Below are 26186 nucleotides of genomic sequence, written 5' to 3'. Positions count from 1 at the left end.
TGTAATTGTTTTAGCTCTTCTAGGTCCTTGGCCTTTCCATACAAATTTTAAAATAATGTTGTCTATGTCTTCAAAAACTTTGCAGGGCTTTTGACAGGAACTGCATTAAATCTATGGATCAACTTGAGGAGAAGTGACATCTGTACTATGTTCCAATTCATGAATATGATTTGTCTCTCCATTCATTTACGTCTCCTCTGATTTCCTTCATTAGCATTTTGCATTTTTCAGCATAAATTATTTTGTTATGTTTTGTTAGATGTATACATTTTCTTTCGCATGATTGTAAATATTACTGTGTTTTTAATTTCAGTCTCCAGATGTTTGTTAATATATACAGATGCAACTGATTTTTATGTGTTGATCTTATATCCTGTGATCCTGCTGAATTCACTTACTGTTTCTAGGAATTTTTCTGTAGATACATACCTTGAGATTTTCAACGTAGGCAATCATGTCATCTGCAGATTGAGATATAGTGTTATTTCCTCCTTTCCAATCTGTATGCCTTTCAGTACTATGCCAAATAAGAGTGGTGAGCGTACATCCTTGCCTTGTTTCCAAACTTAGGATGAAAGCATTCAGTCTTTCACCATTAAGTATGATGTTAGCCATAGGTTTTTGTAGATGCTCTTTATGAAGTTGAGAATGTTCCCCTCTATTCCTAGTTTACTGAGAGCCAGCAAAGAGTAATATCTTAATGTAGGAAAAATAACAGATTTATAAAAAGAACTCTAGCTTGCTGCATACTCATATGCATGAGGACACTTCTCATAACTCCATAAATGAATAATATCCATTAAATGCTGAACTGCAAATTGTAGAGAGTGTATACAGATTTTCTGTTTACATCCCAAAAAGCTTATACACACTGAGTCTAAATCCAGATCTTTGCACTGTATTAATATAGAGCCATGTTTTATATAATTTAGCTTTCAATGATATCTCCTGAATATTAATTTAGCAAATAATAAACTAATGAAGAGACTGAATATTTCATCTTTGAAACAGTTTGTCTATAAACTAGGAAGCATCTAATACAGGGGTTTTCAGTTCCAGAGCTGTAACATCCCAGGAAGCCTCTGAATCTCAAGTGATATGACAAAGTTTTCAATACCAAATCTAGTTCATTTTAACTTGAAAATAAACTTTAAAAATTTAGTGAAGTAGAAAGACATAAACAATTGCAGGGCTTTACAACAACTGAAAAGTTCTGTCCACGATCTAAGAAACAGTTTTCCCGTTTTAGAGTTTCTATAATGAAGAAAGCTTTAAAGCATACTTTAGTTTTGTTTTTTAAAGCAGAGTAAGGTCTTTTCCAATACTGCTTTGAAAAAAAGAAACCCTCACCTGCCCAGAAATTCACCTGGAGGCTTACTACAAGGGCCCCCTACAGGGCCAGCAGCAAGGTCCCCAACAGTTTCAGCAGAGCCTGAGCTCTCCAGAGCAACATCATGACGTGTGCATGACTCCAGCAGGGACAGGTCCATCCCCTGCCTGACCTTCCATCATCTAAACTGATGTAATTAGCAGTGATAATGAGTTTTCCACCCTGTACACTGCTGCACTGCAATCTCTACCACAGGAATTCCAAAGACTGTGATGAGAGATTCCAGGACTTTTCACAGAGATCATTTTTTATCTTTCCTTTCTAACTCGGTGAAGTCAACTTAATATACATTCTTGAAAGCCAACAGAGGCAAATGGAATCAACAGCTCACTGAGGAAGATGTAGCTCTCCTTCTCCCCCCAAATCCCTAGATCTGATCGCAAAGGTATATGGCACATGGGATCAGACTGAAAGAGGAAACCAGCTGGTAGGAGCATCTGTGGTGCTCCTTTGTAGAAGACACAGTCTGGAAACAGGAAGAAATTGCACCAAGACAACCATTAGAAAGATGAATCAATTTCTCTCACCCCATAACTCACCAAGCATGAACAAGCAGGTATTTGTTCTAGGTGGGAGGAGTGACTGTGGGCACCAGGGGCAGAGGTGTACTGACAGTCTGTCAAATGATAAGACCAGACACCAGGCCACACTCTGCTCCTCTCCCACATCCACTGGAGGCTACTCAGACGTTATATTCACAGACAGACTATTAGGGAATCTCAAAAAAGAGATAAACACACAACTAACATTCCCCAAGCACCTAGGAAACATGGGCAGCATGAGAGAGGAACCAAGTGCATCAAACAGAAGAATTAATACCCAAGAAAAATCATTTAATGGAGCATTTCCAGAAGTGTGAAGCTATGCTTCACAGGATAAATGAAATGTATAGCCCAACAAAGAAAACAAGTTAAATTCACATCAGACTTCACCCTGGCAACTTTAGAAGCAAAAGGTGACAGGAAAATATCTTCAAAGTTGGGAAGAAAATGATTCTCAATATGTATTTCTATACCCAGCCAAAGTACCATTCAAATGTGATGACATTTTTAGACAAAGACTTGGCAAACTTCTCACAAATCATCTCTAAAGAATTACAAACAAAACAAAAATAATCTAAGTGAAAGATAGAAAGGTGAAGACTCAGTGGTAAACCAAGAAATTAGTAAAATTAAGTCCAAAATTAAATATTTTTTATAAATAAATAAAAGCAAATAAAAAATCTTTCACTCAAAGGAAAGTGAAAGCAAACTATAGTTGTTTGTATGGTAGAGGGAATGATACAAATATCAGTTAACTCCAGACATTAAGAGTAGACACTAATACAAAGAAACGGATTGCACATCTTGCAAACCACTGAAGGAGGAGCAAAGAAAACTTGAATAACCCAACAAAATATGGAAAAAAGGTAATAATGAAATAAGGCAAATGAAAAACACAAAATAAGACAGCACAAATAAGTCCAAACATTCCAGTCAAAACAAATATGAATGGATTAAATTCATCTATTAAAAGTCTGACTCACAGATTATAGACACAAAATCCAGCTACATATTATTTAAGAAAGATAAATCTAAAACAAAATGATGAATAGGATCTAAGGCAAATAAGTGCAGCTTCACATTGCTAAAAGCTATAGCCCACCATGTAAAATAAATTATATAAACTTTTATATACCTAACACAGCTTGAAGATAACATGTACTAAGCAAAAACTGATTAAAATACAAAATTCACAGACTAAAGTAGGAGACTAGCATAATTCTCTCAGAAAATAACAGATTAGAATAAAAACATAATGACACAAAGAAACAAATCACATAATTAACAATCTTAATTGTGTATAAAAACTCTGTACGTACCAAAAATTTTAATCATACAGGGAATAATAACCAAAATTACTATGTATTAAACCACACAGAAAATCTAAAAATATTCCCAAAGCAGAAACCAATCAGGCATATCTATTGACTGTAATGTACTAAAATTAGAAGTTAAAACCAAATGGTTAAAAGGAAAAATAAATGTATCCACTCTGAATTTTTAAAAAACAAAAAAACTAAACAAGAAACAAAGCAGAGAAGATAAAGTTCAGCAATGAACAACAATGACTGCAGAGTGAAACCCCTGGGATGTTACCAGAGATGGAGGGAGAAGGCAACATACAGTCTTAGATGTAAATATTTTGTTAGAAATCAGGACAATAAGGGAAAAAAGCTTTTAATTCAAGACACTAAAAAAGAAAAAACAAAACAAAAAGAAAACTCAAAGGTCCTACAAAGAATTAATAAAAATGAAAGAAAAAGTAATGATATAGAAACCAAACAGTATAGTTAAATAAAATCAAAATCTGATTCTTTGAAAATAATAAAATACACAATTTCTGAACTAAGTTTCAATGTTGAGGACCAGTGTACTCAAAAAAAAAACTTACCTATAAAATTGAACCGAAGTTGTTTTATTTAGTAACATCTGATAATTTAATTAATTGACAGATTCTAATATTTATTCCCAACTAACTTTGCTAAATATCTGTGAAAAATCACTGATTTTGGCATAATAAACTAATACTACATTAACAGAGAGATAACTTTCCATTTGTTTTTTAAAGCAATTCTGTAGTAAATTCAATCACACAATTACACAAAATGTATGGAAATAAATACAAATAAAGAAAATGAACTCCACCCAATTCTACTGTACCAACATAAGTTAACCATTTATCAGACTGGTGATTATCCTTCTAAACGATTTTCTTTTCCTTTTTAAAAACTTGTTTAAAGTCCTATTATGCAATATTTATGATATAAGGGGAGAAAAAAGAATATTACAATGAACACCTGCATATTCACTACTCAACTTAGGAAATAAACATCGCCAATACATTTGAAACCCTCTAGATATGCCTGCCCCTTAGAAATAACTATTTTGATCTCATTGTGTTCTTCATACTTTACTGCATGTGCATGCACCCTTAAACAATATATCATACTGCTCTGTATGTTTTAAACTTTCATATAAATGTTATAATACTGTATGTATTCTGCACTCATTTTTTCACTTAAACAAGTTTATGAACTCCAGCCATGCTGACATAGTTTATTAATTTTCACCAAGCTATAGTTTCACCACATGAATAATGAACAATTTATTCTCCTGCTGATGAATAGTCAATGCTGCTAAAAACATTCTTTGAAAATCTCTTGTGTACACAGGAAGCAGAACTGCTGGGTCTCAGGATGTGTACATCTTTAACTTTAACTTTCACAAAGTACAAGAGGTCCTGATGTCCTATAGTCTTATCTACACTTGGTTTTGTCGGACTTTAGTTTTTCTCAATGTGAAAAGTAAGAAAATATCTTATTGTGGTTTTAATTTGCCTTTCCCCGATTATTAGTGAGGTTGAACATCCTTTTCATGTTGAGACATTTATGTTTCCTCTTCTGCATATTCTGGGCCTCATTTTCAGATTAGAGCCTCTCCACTAATCAAAAATCTCTGCCTCAAATATTCTGATGAAAGACTTTAGTGAAGCCTGGCTATCTGTAGTGTGCAGAAACCATTTTTAACCCTTTCTTTTCCAGAACACATAGTCTAACATGAAAAACAATGTCTTGGTGTACAGAGTATTCAGTGTAAGATCAGCACTCTTCAATGTGTGTCTTTAATCGTCTATAACCTGCATTTTAAATGATCAGAATGCAAATGGAAGGCTCATATCTATGAAGTCTGATATCGTGTGCATGTAATATTAGGGCATATTTTTCCAAGACTAAACCTAAATTTTTAAAAGCTGACTACACCTTCAGATTAACAAATCCTTAAAAATTGAAAGTAAATTCCTAAATGACCTTCAAAACAGATATGAACCCAAGGGGACAAAGTTGACACAAACTGAAAAACAAAGTTGACACAAACTGAAAAGCAATAAACCCTTCTACCACAACTAAATAACTCATGACAAGTGAGTGAGAGCGCGAAAATGTGTTGGAGTGAAGGGAGAGGGTCAGTGGGAATGCCAAATGCTACCACTATTCTGGAATCCACCACACAGCAGGCACTCTGTATATCAATTTCCTATTCTGTACAATGAGATGGACAATAACCACCACACAGGTCACTGTGAAAAGTAAACAAGATAACATATGATACCTGTATCTGATCTAATTCTATTTTATGGATGAGGAAATGAAGCAGAGAGAGGTCAAGTACACTGTTCAAGGTCACAATAAATGATTCCAATGCCCCAGGTCTTCACACTGCACTGTCATATTCACAGTATCTGTCTAATATGGGTCTCATGACTGTTAAAAAGTGTTCACAGGAAGGAGATGACTAGAAGTATCTCACAAGATAGGAAAAGTACTCAGACCTTAAAAAAAATTAAAACGGGCAGATGAGAGGTTACCTTAGCAACTTACTCATTTTCCTTTGTGCTGACAAATATACTTTAGACATTAGCCATCTAAAAGGTAAAATAAACTCATTGCCAGCTTTAGAGAAACATGGCATTCGTGAAACCCAATCTGTTAACTACGACCCATTTAACAGAAATTCTCTTAGAAATTATTTTGATACCAACAACAACAGATTTGACCAACTACGCTCTAGCCAGGAGAATTCAAGAGGGCAAATACTGGAAGGTTACCCACCTACTGCAGGTGCATCATACTCATCACCAAGCAGAATTTCTGGTGCAGAATATGCAAGAGATCCACAGCTTGTAGTGAGCTTCTTCCCTGGTTGAAACTTGTTGCTGAAACCAAAGTCTGTCAACTTTACAAGACCCTGTTTTTCAAAGAAGACCACGTTCTCGGGTTTTAAGTCTCTGTGAACCACATGGAGTTTATGGCAATAAGATATGGCATGAACTATCTGAGCAAAGTACTTCTTGGCCAAGTCTTCATTAAGTCCCTCCTCGTGCTTCATTATGTAATCGAACATGTCTCCTCCATCCCCAAGTTCTAGAATAAGATATAGTTTGGTCTGGGTGTCAATAACTTCGTAAAGGCGTACAATGTTGGGATGCTGCACTAGTTTCATGCATCTCACTTCTTGGAAAAGATGACCAGTGGCTAGAGTGTCCAGCTTTGTCTTGTCAATAACTTTTACTGCCACTTTTTCACCTGTAAAGACATGCCTGGCAAGTTTAACCACTGCAAAATGACCTCGACCCAAGGTTTTATCCAGATCATACAATCCAGCAATCTTCCCATCATACCCTCGCTTGAATCCTGCCATGCTGGTCCAACAGAAGAAAAAATATTTCGACTGTTTAAAATGGATCTTCTCATATATCTGGTGAAAATAAGGAATTCATTTTCAATGTCGCCATGGACATCTACAAAAATAAGAGAAATAAAATTAAGTTTTCTGTGACTTTTCCTTTTATAGCTTCATTTTTCTTTAAATTTTAAGAGAAGCTTGAAATAAATATACTGAGACATAAAATGAGTCAGGGGCATTTATAACAACCTGTTTACATATTTAGGGTTTACTTTATAAAGGTTGATAATTTAAATACCATTTTATTTTGCAAACTGATAAAAAGTTAGTTTGTTGAAACAATTTTTGGATGATGTCAGAAATAAGAAAACTGGCAAGTTTGGTAAGCTATGTTTTAAAAGAATATTTTCCACAAGTAATTTCTATTAGTGTCTTAAAAAAGAAGTCAAGGATTGACAAGAAAGGGAAAACACAAAGAATATACACTTGGACAGAAACCAACAACTTTATCCTATTATTCCAAAATTAGCACTACTTCCTTTAAAATCTCTTCAATAAAGCCTTCTCTAACTCTCCCAGGTGGTATTACCTTCCCTTCTCTTCTCTGCATCTCCAAAGCACCATGGGACACCTCCATCCCAGGCGGTCTTATTCTATAGGTTTTTGTATACACCACCTTTATCCTGAGACTGCAAGGTTCCTGAGGGGTCTATGGTTCTATCAATATTTTTTACTTCTACCCTCCCCTAATGCCTAGAACAGTGTTTTACATATAGCAGGTAATTAAAATTTTGTTAAATTTTGAAATGCAACTTTTTTTCTAAATGTTTACAAGGCAATGGTTTGCTCTTGCATCACTAGTGCCTAGAACAGTAAGTGGCACACAGTAGGTGCTTATTATTTGCTGACTGACTGGTACTCACTCTTCGTGCTTATCAGTTATGCTTATCTTTATTACGGTTTTCCAACTCTCAAACAAAACCTACTATGATCTGCTTATATTTCAAGAACAGACAAGCATGCATTTAAACCATTTAACTGTTAAAGACCATTTGGCTTTAAAGACCTCATTTCATATGACATTTATAATTCTCATCCTTTATAGTGTAAACCTTAAAATATAGAAATAGGTTCTTATAAATGACCCTGACTCAGAAAAAAATTTTAATGTATATAATTATACAAATTAAGACATCACTTTAAATCTCACAGACTGAACTCCCACTATTATTTTTTTGACCAAAACTTAATAGAATTAAATAACAAAATCCAAAGGAAAATACAGCCATCTCCCAAGCCTAGATCTTTCCTATTAGTGCACATTCATCCCTTCAGTGAAGCCTTTTCTAATGCTCCTGGTATACATTTTCACATTTTCAGTTACTTTTTGTTAAGAACAGTACTTACAGCATTTACTCCACTTTGGTGAAAATATCCCAAAAAACTAAATTGTACATAAAATAAGGTAGTGTTTCTTTTTAAGCACTAGCATTAAATACCTTTAAATCTCATTCTCGCTTAAAAGAACAGAAGAAAAGCTAATATTTACTGAAGACGTACTATATGTATTTGTACAAAATGAATCAAATTGGATTGTGTCATTGGATCTTAACAATCCTAAGAGGTCAGTATTATTTCCATTTTATAGCCAAAAAACACTGTGTTCCAGGTACGTGCTAAAAGCTAAGGTTCAAACTGAATTCTTATTTCAAAGCATACACCTCTTATAAACATTTGGCCACTCTTAACAATATTATATTTAGGATAATAATATCTTAAGAGTTAAAATACTATAAAAGAGGCATAGTCATTCTCCCATGCAAACTGAAATGATCTGAATCACATATCTGGGGCCCCCTCAAGCTTTTCTGTAATTGTAAATTACCCTCAGAGTAATTTTGAGTGATTTGTTTTTTTAATTGTAAATTGCCCTCAGAGATAGGATTATTAGTCTTATTTTGAGGCACAAAAATAATGAGTAACTTGGCGTAGGCTATAGGGCCAGTGTGTAAAAGAGCTGGGATTTGAACCCAAGGCTATCTTGACACCAAAATCTGTGCTTTTAACCACTATGCTACACTGTTTCTGCATTAATTTCAGAAACAAAATCCTATTTCTATTAAGATTTTTAAAAATAAGAAACCCATACTATCTATGCACAGGGGCTGGAGAGAAAGCAAATTTCTTCTATACTATGTATTATCCTTGTCATCTGAGCTAATAATTTTAATAAGATTAACAGGAAAATCCAAGTGGAAAAGTCTTGCTTTATTTGGACAGTAGTTCCCCAAAAGAAAGTTTAATTCAGGCATGTCTAATTTTCAAATATATCTAATTTTCAAATATAGAAACTCTAAGCTAACTCCAGGGGGCAGAAAACTAAATCTTTAACTTCAATTAATTATAATGGCAGTAATTACTTTTAAAATTCTACCCAAGTCTATGTTTCTATTGTATGAGTTTGCAAATGCAACTTTCGCTTTCAAAACAAACTTCTTCAGGCTGCCCCCAAGCTACCTAATTTTTTTTTTCATCTATCACTTTAGTTTAAATGTATTCTACAGTGGCATATAAATCAGACTTTACAAGTAAATCTGAGTTTGTCTGAATTTTAACTTAATTCATTTTTTTTAATTCAAAGATTTTATTATGAAAGTAATAAATGAATATACAGATGAGGGAAAAAGTCTTTTTTCAGGGTCTTAACCACCCAGAGATAATCACTATTCACACACTGTCATTTCTCCTCCCAGTACTGTGTTAGCAAAAGGGCACAACAAAATAATTTTTAATCTACCAGCAAGTTCATAGGGAAGCATCTTATAGGGTCCTTTTTTTAAAATTTATTAATTTATTTATTTATCTTTGGCTGAGTTGGGTCTTTGTTGCTGAGCACAGGCTTTCTCTAGTTGTGGCGAGCGGGGCTACTCTTCATTGTGGCGCGCGGGTTTCTCATTGCAGTGGCTTCCCTTGTTGCAAAGCACGGGCTCTAGGCGTGCGGGCTTCAGTAGTTGCGGCACGTGGGCTCAGTAGTTGTGGCTCACGGGCTCTAGAGCACAGGCTCAGTAGTTGTGGCGCACAGGCTTAGCTGCTCCACGGCATGTGGGATCTTCCCAGACCAGGGCTCGAACCCGTGTCCCGTGCATTGGCAGGCGGATTCTTAACCACTGCACCACCAGGGAAGCCCTAGGGTCTCTTCTTAATGACAGACTACCCTGTAATGAAATGATACTCTCACTATCAAAGAATTTACTTTTTTGGGTACTTTTGTGGGTACACATACCCCTTGCTCATTGCCTGTGAAATTACAATTGTGTACCTAAAAACAGGAAGTTATGTATAACTGAAAGTTGGGAGGAAAAATATCCTTGTTATTGAACATCTTTTTGAATACACTGTTTAACCCTCCTATCGAGTATATTTTGAGTTAGCATAGGAAATAATTAAATCATTTTTTTGATCTTGGAGGATCTTGCAGTGCCTGAAAATCATTCCGAACACCAATGGAAAATGTTAAGATGTGCCTTATATAAAGTAAAGGTGACTCTGCACCAGCTCCAAGACATACCCTGCCAACTGCATACTGAATAATCCTTGTTATTACTGTGTTTCGTTAGGTGCTTCTTTCTCCTAAAAGAAAACACAAAAAAGATTTTAGTTTAGTTCTACTTAACTTTGCTTAAAGTTAAAATATAAACCCTCAGGCTGGATCCAGACGAACATATAAAAATGGTAAATTTGTCTTCCGTGACCCAGTCTCCCATTTTCTTTCTCTCCTCTATGAATTGCAACCCATTCAAGGAATCTTTAATCAACAGGAATGTCACAGTGAACAGATACATGGAGACTGGTCCAGGTAGACAGGTCAGAAGGATTACTGCACTGGAAGGAGGAGGAGATTATAATAACGAACAACAGTAAAGTCACCATTTTTAAATGCCTCTTGGGTAACGAGCAAGAATCCGCATTGCACTGAATCCTCACTAGGAGCCTGCAAGGTAGGCACACAGAGGCTCAACCTGCGCCGTAAGCAGCAGCTCCAAGCCTGCTCAGCCTGGCTTGGGAGCCCAACCTGCCTGCAGGATGCCCTCTGGGCTCATGAAACACCCACTCCAAGAGCCAAGGAGGGCAACCTTCCCAACACACCATCCTCTAGCAGGGCAGCAGAAATCAACACCAGCACCAGAGAACACACAACACAAAACACCTCTGCACAGAGGCTTTCCATCTGATAGTAAAAAAGAAACTTTATGAACAAAGAGAACGTGAGAGCATCACTGCTATCTAAGCTCACGGCACAGTGAGGGAATACTGACTGACTGAGGCAGCCTTGCAGGCCTTTCCTCAACACTGAAATATCACACAAGTAAAGTTCCAAACATTCATACTACGCCAAGGCACTTTACACAATACACTACACAGGTGAGTTCATCCAGGTAAGCATTAAACTCAAGCTCACAGGAGCTTGGGGGAAAGGGAGTACAAAGAGGTGGGGGAAAGCAGGAAAGGTAAAAGAAAGAAGGAAAGGTGGATGTGAAACCAAGTTTATTGCTGGGAATGAGGGGATGAAAAGAGATGGAGACTGCTACCACACAGACGAGGCCAGCAAAGCCATAGGCACAGGCCCACTTCTAGTGAGAAGTGAACCCTGGGATGCCTACCTGGTCCTTCAGCTCCAAGTGGGATACAGTAGCTCCTCCCATTACCCATGCCTGCTTCTCTCTTTCCAACAGCCAGTTTCACCCACAGTCTCTCTGGCCAAGCAGTGCGATGGTCCCGCATGGCTGAGGACTGGTTCTGAAGGCCAATGACTGGATCTGAATCCCAGCTCACCAGCCACAAGTCACTGGACCTGAGCAAAACCTGATCTCTCTGTACTATCAGTTTCCTCATTAGAAGATGTCAGTAGCAAGAGCACCTCATAGATTGTGGTGAGGATTAAATGAATTAATAAAGGTAGTGATTAAAAAAAAGCCTGGCACAGAGTAAGCATTCAGTAAGTACTAGCTACCACCGCCACTATCATTGTTATACTGATGGTAATCTCCCCTACCCAAGCAGAAATACTTTCAGTCTTCCACTCTACTTCAAGAGACTGCATTTACTGAGCTATCATCTCTCTTCCATTTTCAGAAATCTTCTACTGCTTAGTTTCCTAAAATGTATTAACTTGGAAATGGGTGCTGATAAAGAAACTAATATCTAGTTGGGTATCAAAGTCTGATGATTTTTCAATAAAGCATCCCACAAAAATCTAAGTGTTTGCTTTTCAAATGATACTAAGATGACATTCTATCAAGTCTATCCTTTTAAAAAGAACTAAATATTCCTTTATATTTTTCCTATCAAAGTAACATATTCTAATAGAAAATATGGAAAATACAGAATAGGAAGTAGAAAGAATAAAGAGGCATCCACAGCCCTACCACAAAAGATCAGCACTATTAATATTCTGGTGGTTTTTCTGCAAATGTTTATATACAGCTTCTTTATTTTGTTTTATAAAGGTGTGATCATTCTATATATAACTTTATATCTTGTATTCTGCTTTTTCCACTCGACCTATTATTTTCCTTTTAGTATTTTTGCTTCAATCATGAAAGAAACATCTATGCAGTGTAAGAAAAAAATACAATCAGAACATATATATTGGCAAAAAGAGAGGGAAGTTTTTTTAAATTATCCATCAGTCTATCCTCTGATTATCTCTGTTAACATTTCGGACACAGCCTTCCAAATTATTTTCTATGTATAATACATGCCAGACACAAAGGTTTTAATAAGATGGGATCACACACACATAAACTGGAGAGGTGGGGAACAGCATAACCGTTTTCTAAGGACTTCTCTCCACAAAACAAGTTCACTTTAGAAAGTTTGGAAAATGAAGAAAAGCACCACAGATTAAAAACAGACAAACAAATAACACCTATAATTTCATCTAGGATGACCTCTCTTCAGGTTTGAGTATATATTCTTTACACCTATGCTTCTTTACAAAGCTAAGATGTTGTATATGAAGTCTTAATGACTACTTTTTCCTCTACTATAGGAGGAACATTTTTGCATGCACTAAGTTCTTCTAAATCACTATTTTTAATGACTACATAGCTAAGATGACATCTTTTAAACCAGCAAAAGCACTAAATTAGGCCATTCTAAAGCAGTCTTCTTATTCAGCATGTGCTCACACATGCATATAGCTAGGCAGGACCTAAATGAAACAGGCCATCCAGGAGAGGGTGTTTATAATATGGAAATCCATGTTTGAGAAACAAGTACTAGTATGTGTTGCAAGAACACACCGATGTTCTCCCAGTTTACTAAAGAGAGCAGAAGCAACTGAGGCGTTCGGGTGTGGCTGGAGAAGAGGAAGGAAGTGTGGGAGGCCCTACACACATTTTGCAAGCTGCTGAAAACAGTTGTAAAACCAGCCTCTGTTAAACCTACTGTCAAGTCGGAATTCACCCTGTTACTCTTGTCAAAATTCACTTCTGGCTTTTCACTGACATCTTCACCACTGTAGTGTGGTCTGTATATCAAACAAAGGTCTCCAACTCACACCTCTCCCTAGGAGAGGTGAGGAAGAGCACACTGAGCGAAGGTGGCTCCGCGTGGATACTCATTATCAACCAATCCATGGCATGAGAAAGCCGATCACACAAAAAGGACCATGTGCAAAAATGAGGCTACTTCTATAGCCTCTCTACACTTCGGGATATTACAAATTCCCCCCCAAACCAGACCACGAATATGCAAATACACAAAAACCTCCCAAACAAATTACATGCTTGAAAAAGAGTATCTGTGCCAGTACTCTCCCTGCAATACATACAGCTAAAAGATGAGTTTTTATAAAGCCATGCTAAAACTGTATTTAAGCTTCTTACACATGGAAATTATCTGGTATATTCTACAAACACCAAAAAAATGAACACTGTTACTCTTACTTAGGGGAAATATCAGACTAAACGTATGTTTAGAGAAAAGCCAACTTAAGTGAAGGAACTAACACACTCTCCATGAAAATTACTGCCCTGATCTAACTGCTAAAATTTCAAAGATACCTATAACAAAAATGGTATAGGCTGGAAAGAAGACAGTAGACTCATCCTCCAGGAATATCAGCAACCTCTAGATCAAGCCAAATAAACACAACCGCAGTGGCAGTCACCACTGCTGTTCCTTTCATCCAAAGTAAACAACATTCCACATTTCTAGAACAGCACTCCTCCTCCTGGGTGTTATCAATATAAGCTATAAATCAAAGATGAAGAAACCAGGGAATTCCCTGGCGGTCCATTGGTTAGACTCTGCGCTTCCACTGCAGGGGGCGTGGGTTCGATCCCTGGTCAGGGAACTGAGAACCCACATGCTGCGGGGCGCGGCCAAAAAAGAAAAAAAAAAAAAAAAAGAAGAAACCACAAACAGGTCAACACATCCCAAGTTACGGAAGAATCCAGAGTTCTTCACTGGATTGGTTGAATATTACTATGTGGGTATCAGGTAGTATCAGTCCGTAGCCAATGAATGGAATCAAGATGGAAACTACAAATTAGAAGATTTCAGTCAACCATTTATTATGAGAAATGTCCCAATAGACAAAAGTGTACCTCCAAATGTCTAATAAAGTATTTTTCAAGGGAAGGTAACTGCCTACTGAAGTATGTTCTGCAAGTTTTCTTCGAGGTAGTCAATTTTAATGGACTCAGGGCCACTGAGGTAACCAGGAATGCCAGGCTGAAAAGCCTGCTCCAGTCTCTCCAGGCAGTGACTGGGTTGCCAACACAGATCTATCCCTTAAAGTGCTGGTTTAAGTAATCTTTATTTCCTCTAAGTAAACAAGCTATATTCCAGGACACATCAAGAAATTTTTGAATGAATTCAGGAGTCAGGCAATCCATTAACTGATGGAAAGCAGTAGTTAGTATTTGTAGAAAGGGGTTAACATCCAAGCCACAAAACCTGGAGCAGCAGCACAGATAATAAGTTCAAATTCCTAAACAGAATCGCCTCTCATTAAAGTGATGAAAAATGTTAATAAGCATGCCACCATTTCTACCTGATGGTAAAGTGAGATTTAAAAAATTAGTATGGTGACAGCTCTGGTATAAAGTGCCCACATAATAAATAATGACTTAAGCACAAGTTGGTGTGTAGAAATTACTCCAAAATAAATAAAGCCAACCCACAATTACTCCTTTGCCAGGAAAACAGAATATAAGTTGGGAGTTATGGAGAATTTAAAAACTTAATAATCTAAATCTCTCTTCCAAAGCTTTTATTAATACTGTCAAAACTCATTTTAACTCCCTATCGTCTTTTCATCCCCCCCACTGATATTGTGACAAAGATAGTCATGAAAAAGTGGTCAAAAAAGAATGCTGGAAAAGAAAAAAAATAAGTTGATCCATTAACAAAAATACTGGCACCTAACATTTCATTCACTTTGACTTAAAAGGCAGAATCATTTGGGGATTCTCTCACACTACTGGGACTGCAAATTACCTTTCTGGAAAGTAATTTGGCAATACCTGTATCAAGAGCCTTAAAATAATTAATATCCTCGATTTAATAATCTTACTACTAGATTTATGTCTTAAAGAAATAAAGACATGAACAAATATTTATATTCAACAATGTTCAGTGATATTCATATACGAGAAAAAAAAATCAGGGACTTTCCTGGCTGTCTAGTGGTTAAGACTCCGCGCCCCTAATGCAGGGCGTATGGGTTCGAATCCTGGTCAGGGAACTAACCCCACATGCCGCACGGTGTGGCCAAAAAAAAAAAAAAAAAAAAAGTATATCTATCTACCTATCTCAGAAATAACCGAAAGGTCTACAATAAGGAAATGGTATACCTAACGTTAACACTATGCTGCTATATTTTTAAGCTATTTAATCTCATGGGAAATTGTCACAATAAAATATTAAGTAAAGAAATTCACATACCAAATTTCATGGCATAGGATCCCAATTTCTTTAAAAGCATATAATTTGTCTGCATATATACTAAAAATACGAAAATGTTAATTGGTAAAATTGTAGTTTTCTTTCTCTTTATGCTTTTCTGTTCTTTTCAAATTTTTCACAGCAGATGTGTGCTACCTTTTAATCTAGGAAAGGCAGACGTTATTAAAATTTTGAATTTCTGTACATAATTATTCATTCAATTCACTTTTCCATTGAGATCTATAAAGTAAACCAATTTCCCTGAAAATATACATACATATTTATGTAATCTTAACAAACAAAACATATTCAATGAAATATTCTACCTCCCTTGAGGGACGAAGTATGCAATTTCTTCAGGCTGAGGAAGGAACAGGAACACTGAGTCTGTTTTTATTAGCAAACATTTGAGCCCTAATTGTGTAGAACACAACACAGTCCCTGTCCTTTAGAATCTTGCAAATAAGTTATCTACATATAAAAAGACAATCAATTATACAAGTTAACCTCAGTGAGTTCCGTCAAAGGAAGAACAGAGGATACCAAAGGCAGGATCCCCAAGGACGGGGCAACACACAGATCAGGCCTTACCCTTCACCGGGAGCAGTGGGACACCACTCCTGACAGTAGGGGAAACAGGTAGCAGAGTGCCTATGGCTTCCGAAAGGAGAATGCCAATGTGCGTGAAGTTAGGCCGTGGGGTAGAAGTGAGATAAGTTTAATAGGGTTAGGAAGGCTGATCTTGAAAACTACCTAGTGGCTCACCATTTAGGGAACTGTGATGAACTCTTAGCTTCTCAAAATCAATGGAAAACTTGCTAGACTAAATAATTCACGACATATCTATCTTTGAATTATACTTAAGGTTAATTAAAGTGCCATTAAAGAGTTAAAAATGCACAGAAGCAGCTACACATCACAGAGCTGATATGAGGCCTCAAAAGAAGAGAAAAACTCTAGGTTTTAACATGCGAGCAACATAAGAATAAGGTCATTAGAAAATTTAAACCAATTTAAAAACACTGTTCACTTTAAAGTTCCATAAACACCAATTTTTGTCTTGACTTATTAGATCTCTCTCATTATTACCCATACTACTTTCCTAAAAATCTATTACTAACCTAAATAGGTTTATATAGAAATGAGTTCTTATAGCAAAACTACAGTTGACCTTTCTTTTCATTGTCTCTTTTCAAGTTTTTTTTTTTTTTTTTTTTTTTTTTTTTTTTGCGGTAGGCGGGCCTCTCACTGTTGTGGCCTCTCCCCTTGCGGAGCACAGGCTCCGGAGCACAGGCTCAGTGGCCATGGCTCACGGGCCCAGCCGCTCCACGGCATGTGGGATCTTCCCAGACCGGGGCACGAACCCGTGTCCCCTGCATCGGCAGGCGGACTCTCAACCACTGCGCCACCAGGGAAGCCCTCTTTTCAAGTTTTAAAAATGTCTTCTACTGCCACAACTGCCCACTGTTTTCTTTTAATGCAGGTTTCAAAAAGAGTAAACAATTCAACTACTGGGAATCTATGTATGCACTGGATTCTTTTTTTTTTTTTTTGCTTGCGGTATGCGGGCCTCTCACTGCTGTGGCCTCTCCCGTCACGGAGCACAGGCTCCGGACGTGCAGGCCCAGCGGCCATGGCTCACGGGCCCAGCCACTCCGCGGCATGTGGGATCCTCCCGGAACGGGGCACGAACCCATGTCCCCTGCATCAGCAGGTGGACTCTCAACCACTGCGCCACCAGGGAAGCCCGTGCACTGGATTCTTTACATATGTTATATAATTTATTCCTCACAACCAAGAATACAATGGAAGTATCATACCCATTTAACAGATGAGAAAGCAGGGTCAAATAGGATAAGGACTTCCTATGCCCCAGTCCTATGCCCAAGTAAGAGCTGCCTAAATTGACTCCTGGGCCCTGCATTTTTTCCTGAAATAATACAATGCCTCCCCCTTTGACATAGGCCTTTCTAATTCCCAGGGAAACAACAGCACTAAAATAAATCTATTTTGACATTTCTGTTTTTCCTCCAATTCTGACATGCCATGTGAGTTACCTGACCCAGCAATCAACTAAAAAGAGGAAATTCCCTAATGCCACCAAAGTGCCAAAGACTCACCTAATAAACATTATTAATTAATAATTCCAGGGACTTCCCTGGTGGTCCAGTGGCAAAGACTCCACACTCCCAATGCAGGGGGCCCAGGTTCAATCCCTGGTCAGGGAACTAGATCCCACATGCTGCAACTAAAGATCCCGCATGCCGCAACTGAGACCCGGTGCGGCCAAATAAATAAATAAATATTAAAAAAAGATTCACATGACTTGTAACAGAAAGTTTTGCAAAATAAAACTTTTTTTAAAAAGTTAAATAAATAAATAAATAAATCCATTAAAACCTTTTTGAAATGTTTGGAAACTGCTCTTTGAGAAAGGAAATTGCAGGCAAATAGCCGTTCAAAAGACAGACAGGTAATTATTGGTCATCTAAAAACTGAATGGCACCTTGAAAATAACTTCACCTTTAGAGTTTGCATACAATTTTGTTATGGCAAGAGTCCTCCCCAGTGGCACAGAACAGCCAACACCAAGCAAGTAATTTAAGTACAATTTAGGAAGATTATATTTTCTGCTTTAAAAAACTTGGGACTTCCCTGGTGGCGCGGTGGTTAAGAATCCACCTGCCAATGCAGGGGACAGGGGTTTGAGCCCTGGTCCGGGAAGATCCCACATGCCGCGGAGCAACTAAGCCCATGCACCACAACTACTGAGCCTGTGCTCTAGAGCCCGCGAGCCACAACTACTGAGCCCACGTGCCACAACTACTGAAGCCTACGTACCTAGAGCCCGTGCTCCGCAACAAGAGAAGCCACTGCAATGAGCAGCCCGCGCACTGCAACGAAGAGTAGACCCTGCTCGCCGCAACTAGAGAAAGCCCGCGCACAGCAACGAAGACCCAAAGCAGCCAAAATTAAATAAATTTATTTTTTAAAAAAAGATTTATCCTTACCAAAGCTGCAATTTTAATGTACTTTTGCATATTACATTCTCTCCATTTGTTTCAGAAAGGATAAAATCAAGCCTTGAAACTGTAGAATGAATATTCTCATTCTAAATGTCTTCTGTAGTACTCGTAATGCTTTATACCAATAAAGAGAGAACTGCTTAACCTGTAGAATATGAGGTAAAACACAAAGCTAAACTCTAAAATTCAACTGCTCTACTTCTATCCACTGCTAAAAAAAAGTCTGTACGATATTTGGACTGTTTTAAAGAGATCCATAAATATGGCACACTATAGCTTCATAATTTGTCTAACGAATATTTGTTAGTATAATGTCCTAAATCTAAAATGAACTTTACCTACATAAGTCACACTGTAAGGGTGAAACCTACATTACCTAAAATATAATCTCTTTAATATAAAAGAAGCAACGTGGCTAAATATTAAACCCAGTTAGATACATTATTCAAACATTTTCCCCTAGCTATGCAATATGAAGACAATATAATGACCTAAGAGGTGTGTCTGCACATAGAAGGGGAGGGAACATCAGAGAAAAGCTGGGACAGCAACCTAAGAGTCACATTTCAAAGTACCACAGAGTCAACTTTTATTATCTTCACCACAGAGGCACACTTAAAAAATGATCAAAATTCATTTATTCAGCAAATATGAGGAGCAGCACCTTAGCACAAAAGAGTACCACACAGGGCTTCCCTGGTGGCGCAGTGGTTGACAGTCCACCTGCCAATGCAGGGGACACGGGTTAGTGCCCCGGTCCGGGAAGATCCCACATGCTGCGGAGCGGCTGGGCCTGTGAGCCGTGGCCGCTGAGCCTGCGCGTCCGGAGCCTGTGCTCTGCAACGGGAGAGGCCACAACAGTGAGAGGCCCGCGTACCGCAAAAAAAAAAAAAAAAAAAAAAAAAAAAAGAGTACCACAGGACATGAAGACCAACAAATGACTCAACTTCTGCCAACAGGCATGTCTTTTTCTACAAAACAAAGATAATCACCACCTTGGACAGTTATTATGAAATCAAAAGGCAATAATACATATTACCAAGTTGTGAGTGGGATCAAAATCACCCCAGGATTTTTTTCCCCAACTTTTCACAAATGGCTTCCCTCTCAGGAGAGTCTGATATTTTAGAGGGGTTGTATACTTACTTCCTCATCTTAGTTTGACATCGTCGGTACCCTCACCCCTTATTGGCCCAAGAAACTGCCCCTAAATGCCTGTACTGGATATAATAGGAAGGCCGCTGCCCCACATTATTTACACCTCTCAAAGGGACAAGGAGGCTGGAAGAGGTGTTCTTTCCCCTAAATCTGCCTTCAGGAGTTCACAGGAGGCATCTCAGAGAAATTAATTTTTTTGTTTGAGCTAAGAGCTGAAATTGGCCATGGTGGGAAAGAGGCCTTAGTGTGACTGGGACAGCGATAGATGCAGAGCAGAGTGTAAGAGACAAGGTTAGACAGGTAGGTAAGGGCCAGATACCCAAAGGTCCTTGTATCCTATGCACATCAGTTGACATTCCTCACATCTGGCTAGCCCTCAACCATGCTTCAGGGCCCAGCGTAAAGGTCACCTTCCTGACCGTAGCCTCTCCCTCCCCTCCCACACTCCTGCACACCAGCTCCCCACGCCCTCTCACAGCACCAGGCCCTTTTCCATTATGGCCCTTATCACAATTGTGGTTATATAATTATTTGTGTGATTATGTGATTAATAATCTGTGTCCCCCACTAGACTACATGATAAATTCAGCCCGCGTTAAGACGCACGTCTATTTTATTCAGCTCTCCATCCCAGGGCCCGCCAAGTATAGCATCTGCCCAAAATATCCAGGTATACTTTATTAAATGGACAACTGAAAGCTGGCCCTAAGAAGCCAAGGAAGAATCCTGAGCAGGGGAACGGCAATCAGAGATGACAGTTAAACAAACCACTCTGGCAGCAAAGTGAAGATCAGATTGGAAGGGCAAGACTAGAGCTTGGACACAGGTAAGGAGACTAGTGAAAATGTCTCCAGATAAATGATTAAAGACTTAAAAATGAGGGCAGCCTGTACCTGGGCGGTGATGGCGAGGATGTAATGGAGGAGACACGTTTAGCAAGTAGAATCCAGGAACTCAATGCACAGGGGGCAAAGCAAAGAGGGCAATCTAGAATGACTAGTGGAGAGTGGTAGCAGGTGGGGTCATTTACTCAAGGAATTCAGGACAGGAACAAACATTTCTTGAGCATCTACTGCATGGCAGTGTAGAGTGGAAGATTTGCTTCTAGCTCTGGAATTCTATGAATGAAGAGCAATTTCAATCCAACTCATCTGGATAAAATGGGTATGGTTTCCACTAATGGGCAACAAACTAAAGTTCAGATTTTTGAAGTTTCTTCGCCAGGACACTTCTTGGGTACACTGACTATGTGTGAAGCATTACACTGGTCTTGGGATATAGAAATCAAAGAAGGGGTCTCTGGCTCCAAGGAGCTGACAGTCTTCTGGATTTGAGAGAGGTAACTGCACGTCAACAACTGAGAAACTGAGGCCCACTGAGGCTACGATTTGACCAGTTACATGTCCTGTAACCTACATCTCTGGAGCCCTGATTTCATAATCAACATCACATTTCAGGCCAACATGTAGCTGAGGGGTTATGTGTTTAGATAGTCAGACAGACACCCCTCCCCCCAATCTTGCTGTGAGCCTGGAGACGTCTACTCCAGAACTTAAACCATCATGGTGCATGGGCAGCCAATGCCCTCCAGCTCTGAAGTAACTGCTGTAGTCACATGGCAGCAGTCTGGGGAATAGGACACAACAAGGAAGGAGAGAAAGGCCTTCTTTGTCAGGAAAGAGCCTACCTGAGCAGAGGCCAAACGCTGGAGGTGCCAAAGCAGAATCTCAGGAGGCTCTGGAAGTAACAGCAGAGAAATAAATGTTCAGGAAAGATAGAGCAGGAATCCTCTTTAGTCAGGTTCCTCCCCTACCACCAGCAAGAAATGGTTTCCCACGGGATCTAAGGCCTCAACCCAAAGCAGATACACGGAAAAACAAGATAAGGAAATAATCCGCAGTGTGAATAATGCAACTCCAGATCATCCAGAACAGACAACACATTTCCAGTGCTCACTTGTGAGGCCATTAAATCCGAGCGATTGTACACCAGCTCTTCCCAAACTAAAACAAAATAAAACATGTCCCCCTCCATCCCCAAAGGTACTGCCCCACTCCTCCCCCTTCCTTTCCATAGTCTTAAAAAAATCAAAAACAGCTGCACCCTGTCTCTACTTCCTCAACTCCCTTTCACCCACTTGGATCTAAGTTCTTCCTCCACCACCTGACCTTGTCTTCTCCCCCTCCCTGAACCCCTGGAGCCCTTTCCCCTTTTCTCTGCCTGGGAACTCTACCCATCCTTCAAGACTGGTTCAACCATCACCTTCTCTGTGAAGCATTCCCAAGTCAGACTGTTCCTTGCCCAGGGGTCTTGCCTATGTCTCACCACAGCATTTGATCCTACTGTTATTGTTTACCTTGGTGTAAATATAATTTATAATAGCTTGGGACTTCCCTGGTGGCGCGGTGGTTAAGATTCCACCTGCCAATGCAGGGGACACGGGTTCGAGCCCTGATCCGGGAAGATCCTACATGCCGCGGAGCAACTAAGCCCGTGCACCACAACTCCTGAGTCTGCACTCTAGAGCCCGCGAGCCACAACTACTGAGCCCGCGTGCCACAACTACTGAAGCCTGCACACCTAGAGCCTGTGCTCCGCAACAAGAGAAGCCACTGCAGTGAGAAGCCCGTGCACCACAACAAAGAGTCTCCAATCACTGCAACGAAGACCCAACGCAGCCTTTTATTTATTTTTATAAATAAATAAGTAAATAAATAAAACAAAAAAATACAATAGCCTGTAAAGGCAGGAACTAATTTTTATTCACTTTTCTACTGCTATCCTCTAACCCAGGGCCCCAAAAGTAGACAAAGGCTCCATGAATAAATGATCATAGGCTAGTTTACCTTCAAAACTGCTACAAACCACTCAACTTTTCCACCTAACTTGCTCTAAGAGCTGACCAGCACATACATGCACACTGGGAAGTATCCATATTCTAAATAATTAGTTTTCTTATAAAAGCATCTTAGCTAAAAATTCTACCTCTTGGTTGTTAGGCAAATAGCTGGCATGCAGTAAAATCAAGTCTTCAGAGTTCCTCACATCTATGTTTTTAATTCCTAAAATTCTGACCATGTGGAAAGTGTACTTGTACCCTTTTCTTCCTGGGCTGTGTAATGAGTTCTTAGGCTCAGACAAGCTGCTACAGGGGAGAAATCAAGCCTTATTTATACCAGTGCTTAGAACCGGGGCTGCTCAATATCTCCAAAATAAAGTTTTTTTCTATTTGGTTTCACTTTCTATATGAAACATCCATAGCAAAGTTTAGACCAATAGTATTTCCTGCGCCCAGTAAAAATATCTGAAAGCCCTTCACTTTTTTTTTTTTTAGATGTTGAGGGTAGGAGTTTATTAATTAATTTATTTATTTTTGCTGTGTTGGGTCTTCGTTTCTGTGCGAGCGCTTTCTCTAGTTGTGGCAAGCGGGGGCCACTCTTCATCGCGGTGCGCGGGCCTCTCACTATCGCGGCCTCTCTTTTTGCGGAGCACAGGCTCCAGACGCGCAGGCTCAGTAGTTGTGGTTCACGGGCCTAGTTGCTCCGCGGCATGTGGGATCCTCCCAGACCACGGCTCGAACCCGTGTCCCCTGCATTAGCAGGCAGATTCTCAACCACTGCGCCACAAGGGAAGCCCAAGCCCTTCACTTTTAATAAGGACATTTGAAAGCCTTCATTTTAGGATTATGGGATTACATTTGACCCATAAAGTCTCAATCTATACTTCTGTTCTAGAATAATAAAAATTACATAACTTCTGAGTCCTTGTATGTTTTATACAAATGGATCTTACTGCAATAATACAGAAAAACTTACTAAAAATAGTAAAAAAAAAAAAAAAAAAAATTAATACGGTGAGAGTAACTTTTCTGCACCGAAGAAAATAAAAACTGTGCAAATTTAAAAAACAGAAAGGTGTCAAAATTCCCTACATGGAAAGCCTTAAAGCTGGAGTATTAAGAAAAGTTAACACAGTGCACCTGATTTTCAATTACTATACTGCTTCAATAAGTGACCTTGGGAATGTCATTTCTCTCATTTCTAGTTCTGTAAAATGGGAATGTCATGTTTTCCTAATAGAGACAATTAGATAGTCAAAAGAATCAACATGATTTTTTTTTAAACTTGTCTAATTAGTATGCGTTAATCACCACTAGTACAGAACATTTCTCTCCAGGAATCCAATTCCAAGAGAAATATTTAAGCAGACGGTGAAGACAGATTTCCTTCAGGGAATGATTTTATAAATCTGGAGAGCCATATAACAAGATTATAAATTAACAAATTGATTACATAAGCCTTGACAACCCCAGACGTTAAAGTACACAGATATACATTCTGATAAATTAGACTGATTTGGGACTAGCACCCCAACCCCATACAAGGAACCCAAACTGAGGCAACTGATGCTTGATAGGAATCAGGTGGAATCTGATCAGTATGCAGACATTTGCAGTTCCATCACCTGCTAGCCATGCTTCACCTTTCACCATAAAACGTCAAACGCATTAAGTCAGCTTTACCACCTGCTCCTAAAACTGTGGAAATGTACTCAATTAAATGGAAGGGGAAAAAAGTAACTTGACAGTGTGAAAAATCCGATATCCTCAGACGTCTATAGGTTGAAGAACCCTACTGCTAAATCCCTCCTCTCCCCTCCAAATACTGGACTTGAACCGAATTCCCTATGAAGCTATTGAATTTTATCTGATGCAACTGTTGGAACAGCACAGCTCCAGGAACCCCCCCCCCCCGCCCGCCCTCCAGGATAAAAGGCTGTCACTTTCCTGGATCCCAAGTCCAAGTAAAAGGCAGGAAGGTTTCTGTAAAACGGTCCAGAAAGATATCAACAGGCGATGACTATGGAAAAGAACGGAGGTTTTCCAATCTGAAAAATTCTAGCTGTCCCTCGGGAACGGCACTGCTCCTCCTTCCTTACCCCGATGCCCTTTCTCTACAGACAACAATATCCCCATTCTATTTTACGGCTGCAGTTTTAGCAAGGAACCCCCCTGCTACGGCAGATTTCCAGATTCTTTTGAAAAAGGAAAACACCTTTGGTGAAGAATACACACCGCACAAGAAAACCTGGGAGCGGAGCCCCGCGGGCGCCGCACTCGGCCCGCTCCGGGGCGGGGCGCGGGGATGCGGGCGCCTCCCGAGGTGCCGCAATCCCGCCGCGGCCGCAAGGGCAGGGCCTCCGGGCGCCCGCGGCCAGCCGCCGCAGTGCCGGCTCCCATCCGGGCCCCGCCGCCGCCCGCCGCCAGGCCGCGCCGCCGCCGCGCGGGGTCGGGGCCGCAGCAGCCAGGTCCCCGCGTCCTCCCGGGCGCGCGGCGCGGGCAGCGCGGAGCGCGCAACTTACTTTCCGCCTGCGGCGGGAGCCCGGCTCCGGCGCCCGGCAACGGCGGAGGCGACTAGGCGGCGGAGGCCGGCCCCACCCCCGCCCACGGCCGCCGCGCCCGGCCGCGCTCCACGCTCGCCCCTACCTCAGCCAGCAGGCGGGCGTCTGTCCGCAGCGGCCGCGGCGCCGACAACTCCCTCCCGGCCGCCGAATCCCCGCACCCAGCGCTAATCATAATACCGAACAGGCGGCCGTCCACGGGGAGGGGGTGGGGACCAACTTGCGCCTGCGCGGGGCGCGCGTCACTGTGATGTAAGCGCCGGGGCGGGGCCGCGGGGAAGGAGGGACGGGGCGGGGCCGCGGGGAGGGAGGGAGGGAGGGACGGGACGGGGCGGGGCCGCGGGGAGGGAGGGAGGGACGGGGCGCACCTGCGGGCTCCGGCGCGCGGGCTACTGGAGGGCATCCTGGCATCATCCCGACCCCAGCGAGTCTGGGCTGCGGCTGGCGGTAGGAAGCGGGCGAGGTGCCCGAACAGAAGGGATGATGAAGGAGGAAGCACTAGGGACATGGGACAATGGCCCAGAAAAGTAGCGCGAGCCGTCGGGGGAAATCGGAGGGAAGGGATCGCGTCCTCACCAGACTCTGGGTCCTGGGACGCGAGGCCGAGGGCGCCAGGCGCTTTACCCTTTTAAAGTTTCCCCCCATCTCCCGCCCAGGTTTAAGCAAGGAAAGGGAAAAAATTCAATATACATTCACGTATACACATACATATTCTTTACAGTTTCTTCTCTTTGGGAACCCAATTTGAAGGAATTTTGTTGATTTTGTTGCCATTTTTAAAAAAGAGAAAAAGCCCAGCATCCGAATGCAGCGCTGGCTTTAAAGGTCAGCGGGAGACCCTTGCTTGGCCAGGCTGCCTCCTCTGGAAAAGCGTGGAAAGGCGAAAGGTCGTGGGAAGTATTAAAGCATGTGAAGTCAGGGATTCAGAACACTCCAGGCATTAACTGTGCACTGGATGGTTCAGCGGCATGGTCACCAGGTCGGTGGCTCCCGAAGGGAACTTAGCTCTCGCCGGAGAGGAGGGTTTGGGAG

The 26186-nt window shown here is 40.4% G+C and overlaps 1 protein-coding gene across 1 annotated transcript in view; it reads right to left on the bottom strand.

The window, feature by feature from the left end:
- SNRK (SNF related kinase) overlaps nt 1-25329 on the bottom strand; it is a gene marked incomplete at its 5' end in the record, with an annotated part of 60491 nt that extends 35162 nt beyond the window's left edge. The window contains 5 exons of the mRNA XM_079713994.1: nt 6042-6515; nt 6611-6730; nt 10184-10245; nt 21442-21491; nt 25240-25329. Coding sequence (XP_079570120.1) covers nt 6042-6515; nt 6611-6730; nt 10184-10245; nt 21442-21491; nt 25240-25329 — 796 coding nt within the window. The remainder of the gene's footprint in view (nt 1-6041; nt 6516-6610; nt 6731-10183; nt 10246-21441; nt 21492-25239) is intronic.
- Between the last annotated feature and the right edge of the window lie 857 nt (nt 25330-26186).

The sequence above is a fragment of the Hyperoodon ampullatus genome (assembly GCF_949752795.1).
Source record: "Hyperoodon ampullatus genome assembly, chromosome: 10".
NCBI classification, from domain to species: Eukaryota; Metazoa; Chordata; class Mammalia; order Artiodactyla; family Ziphiidae; genus Hyperoodon; species Hyperoodon ampullatus.
This window is presented reverse-complemented; position numbering and strand designations above follow the sequence as displayed.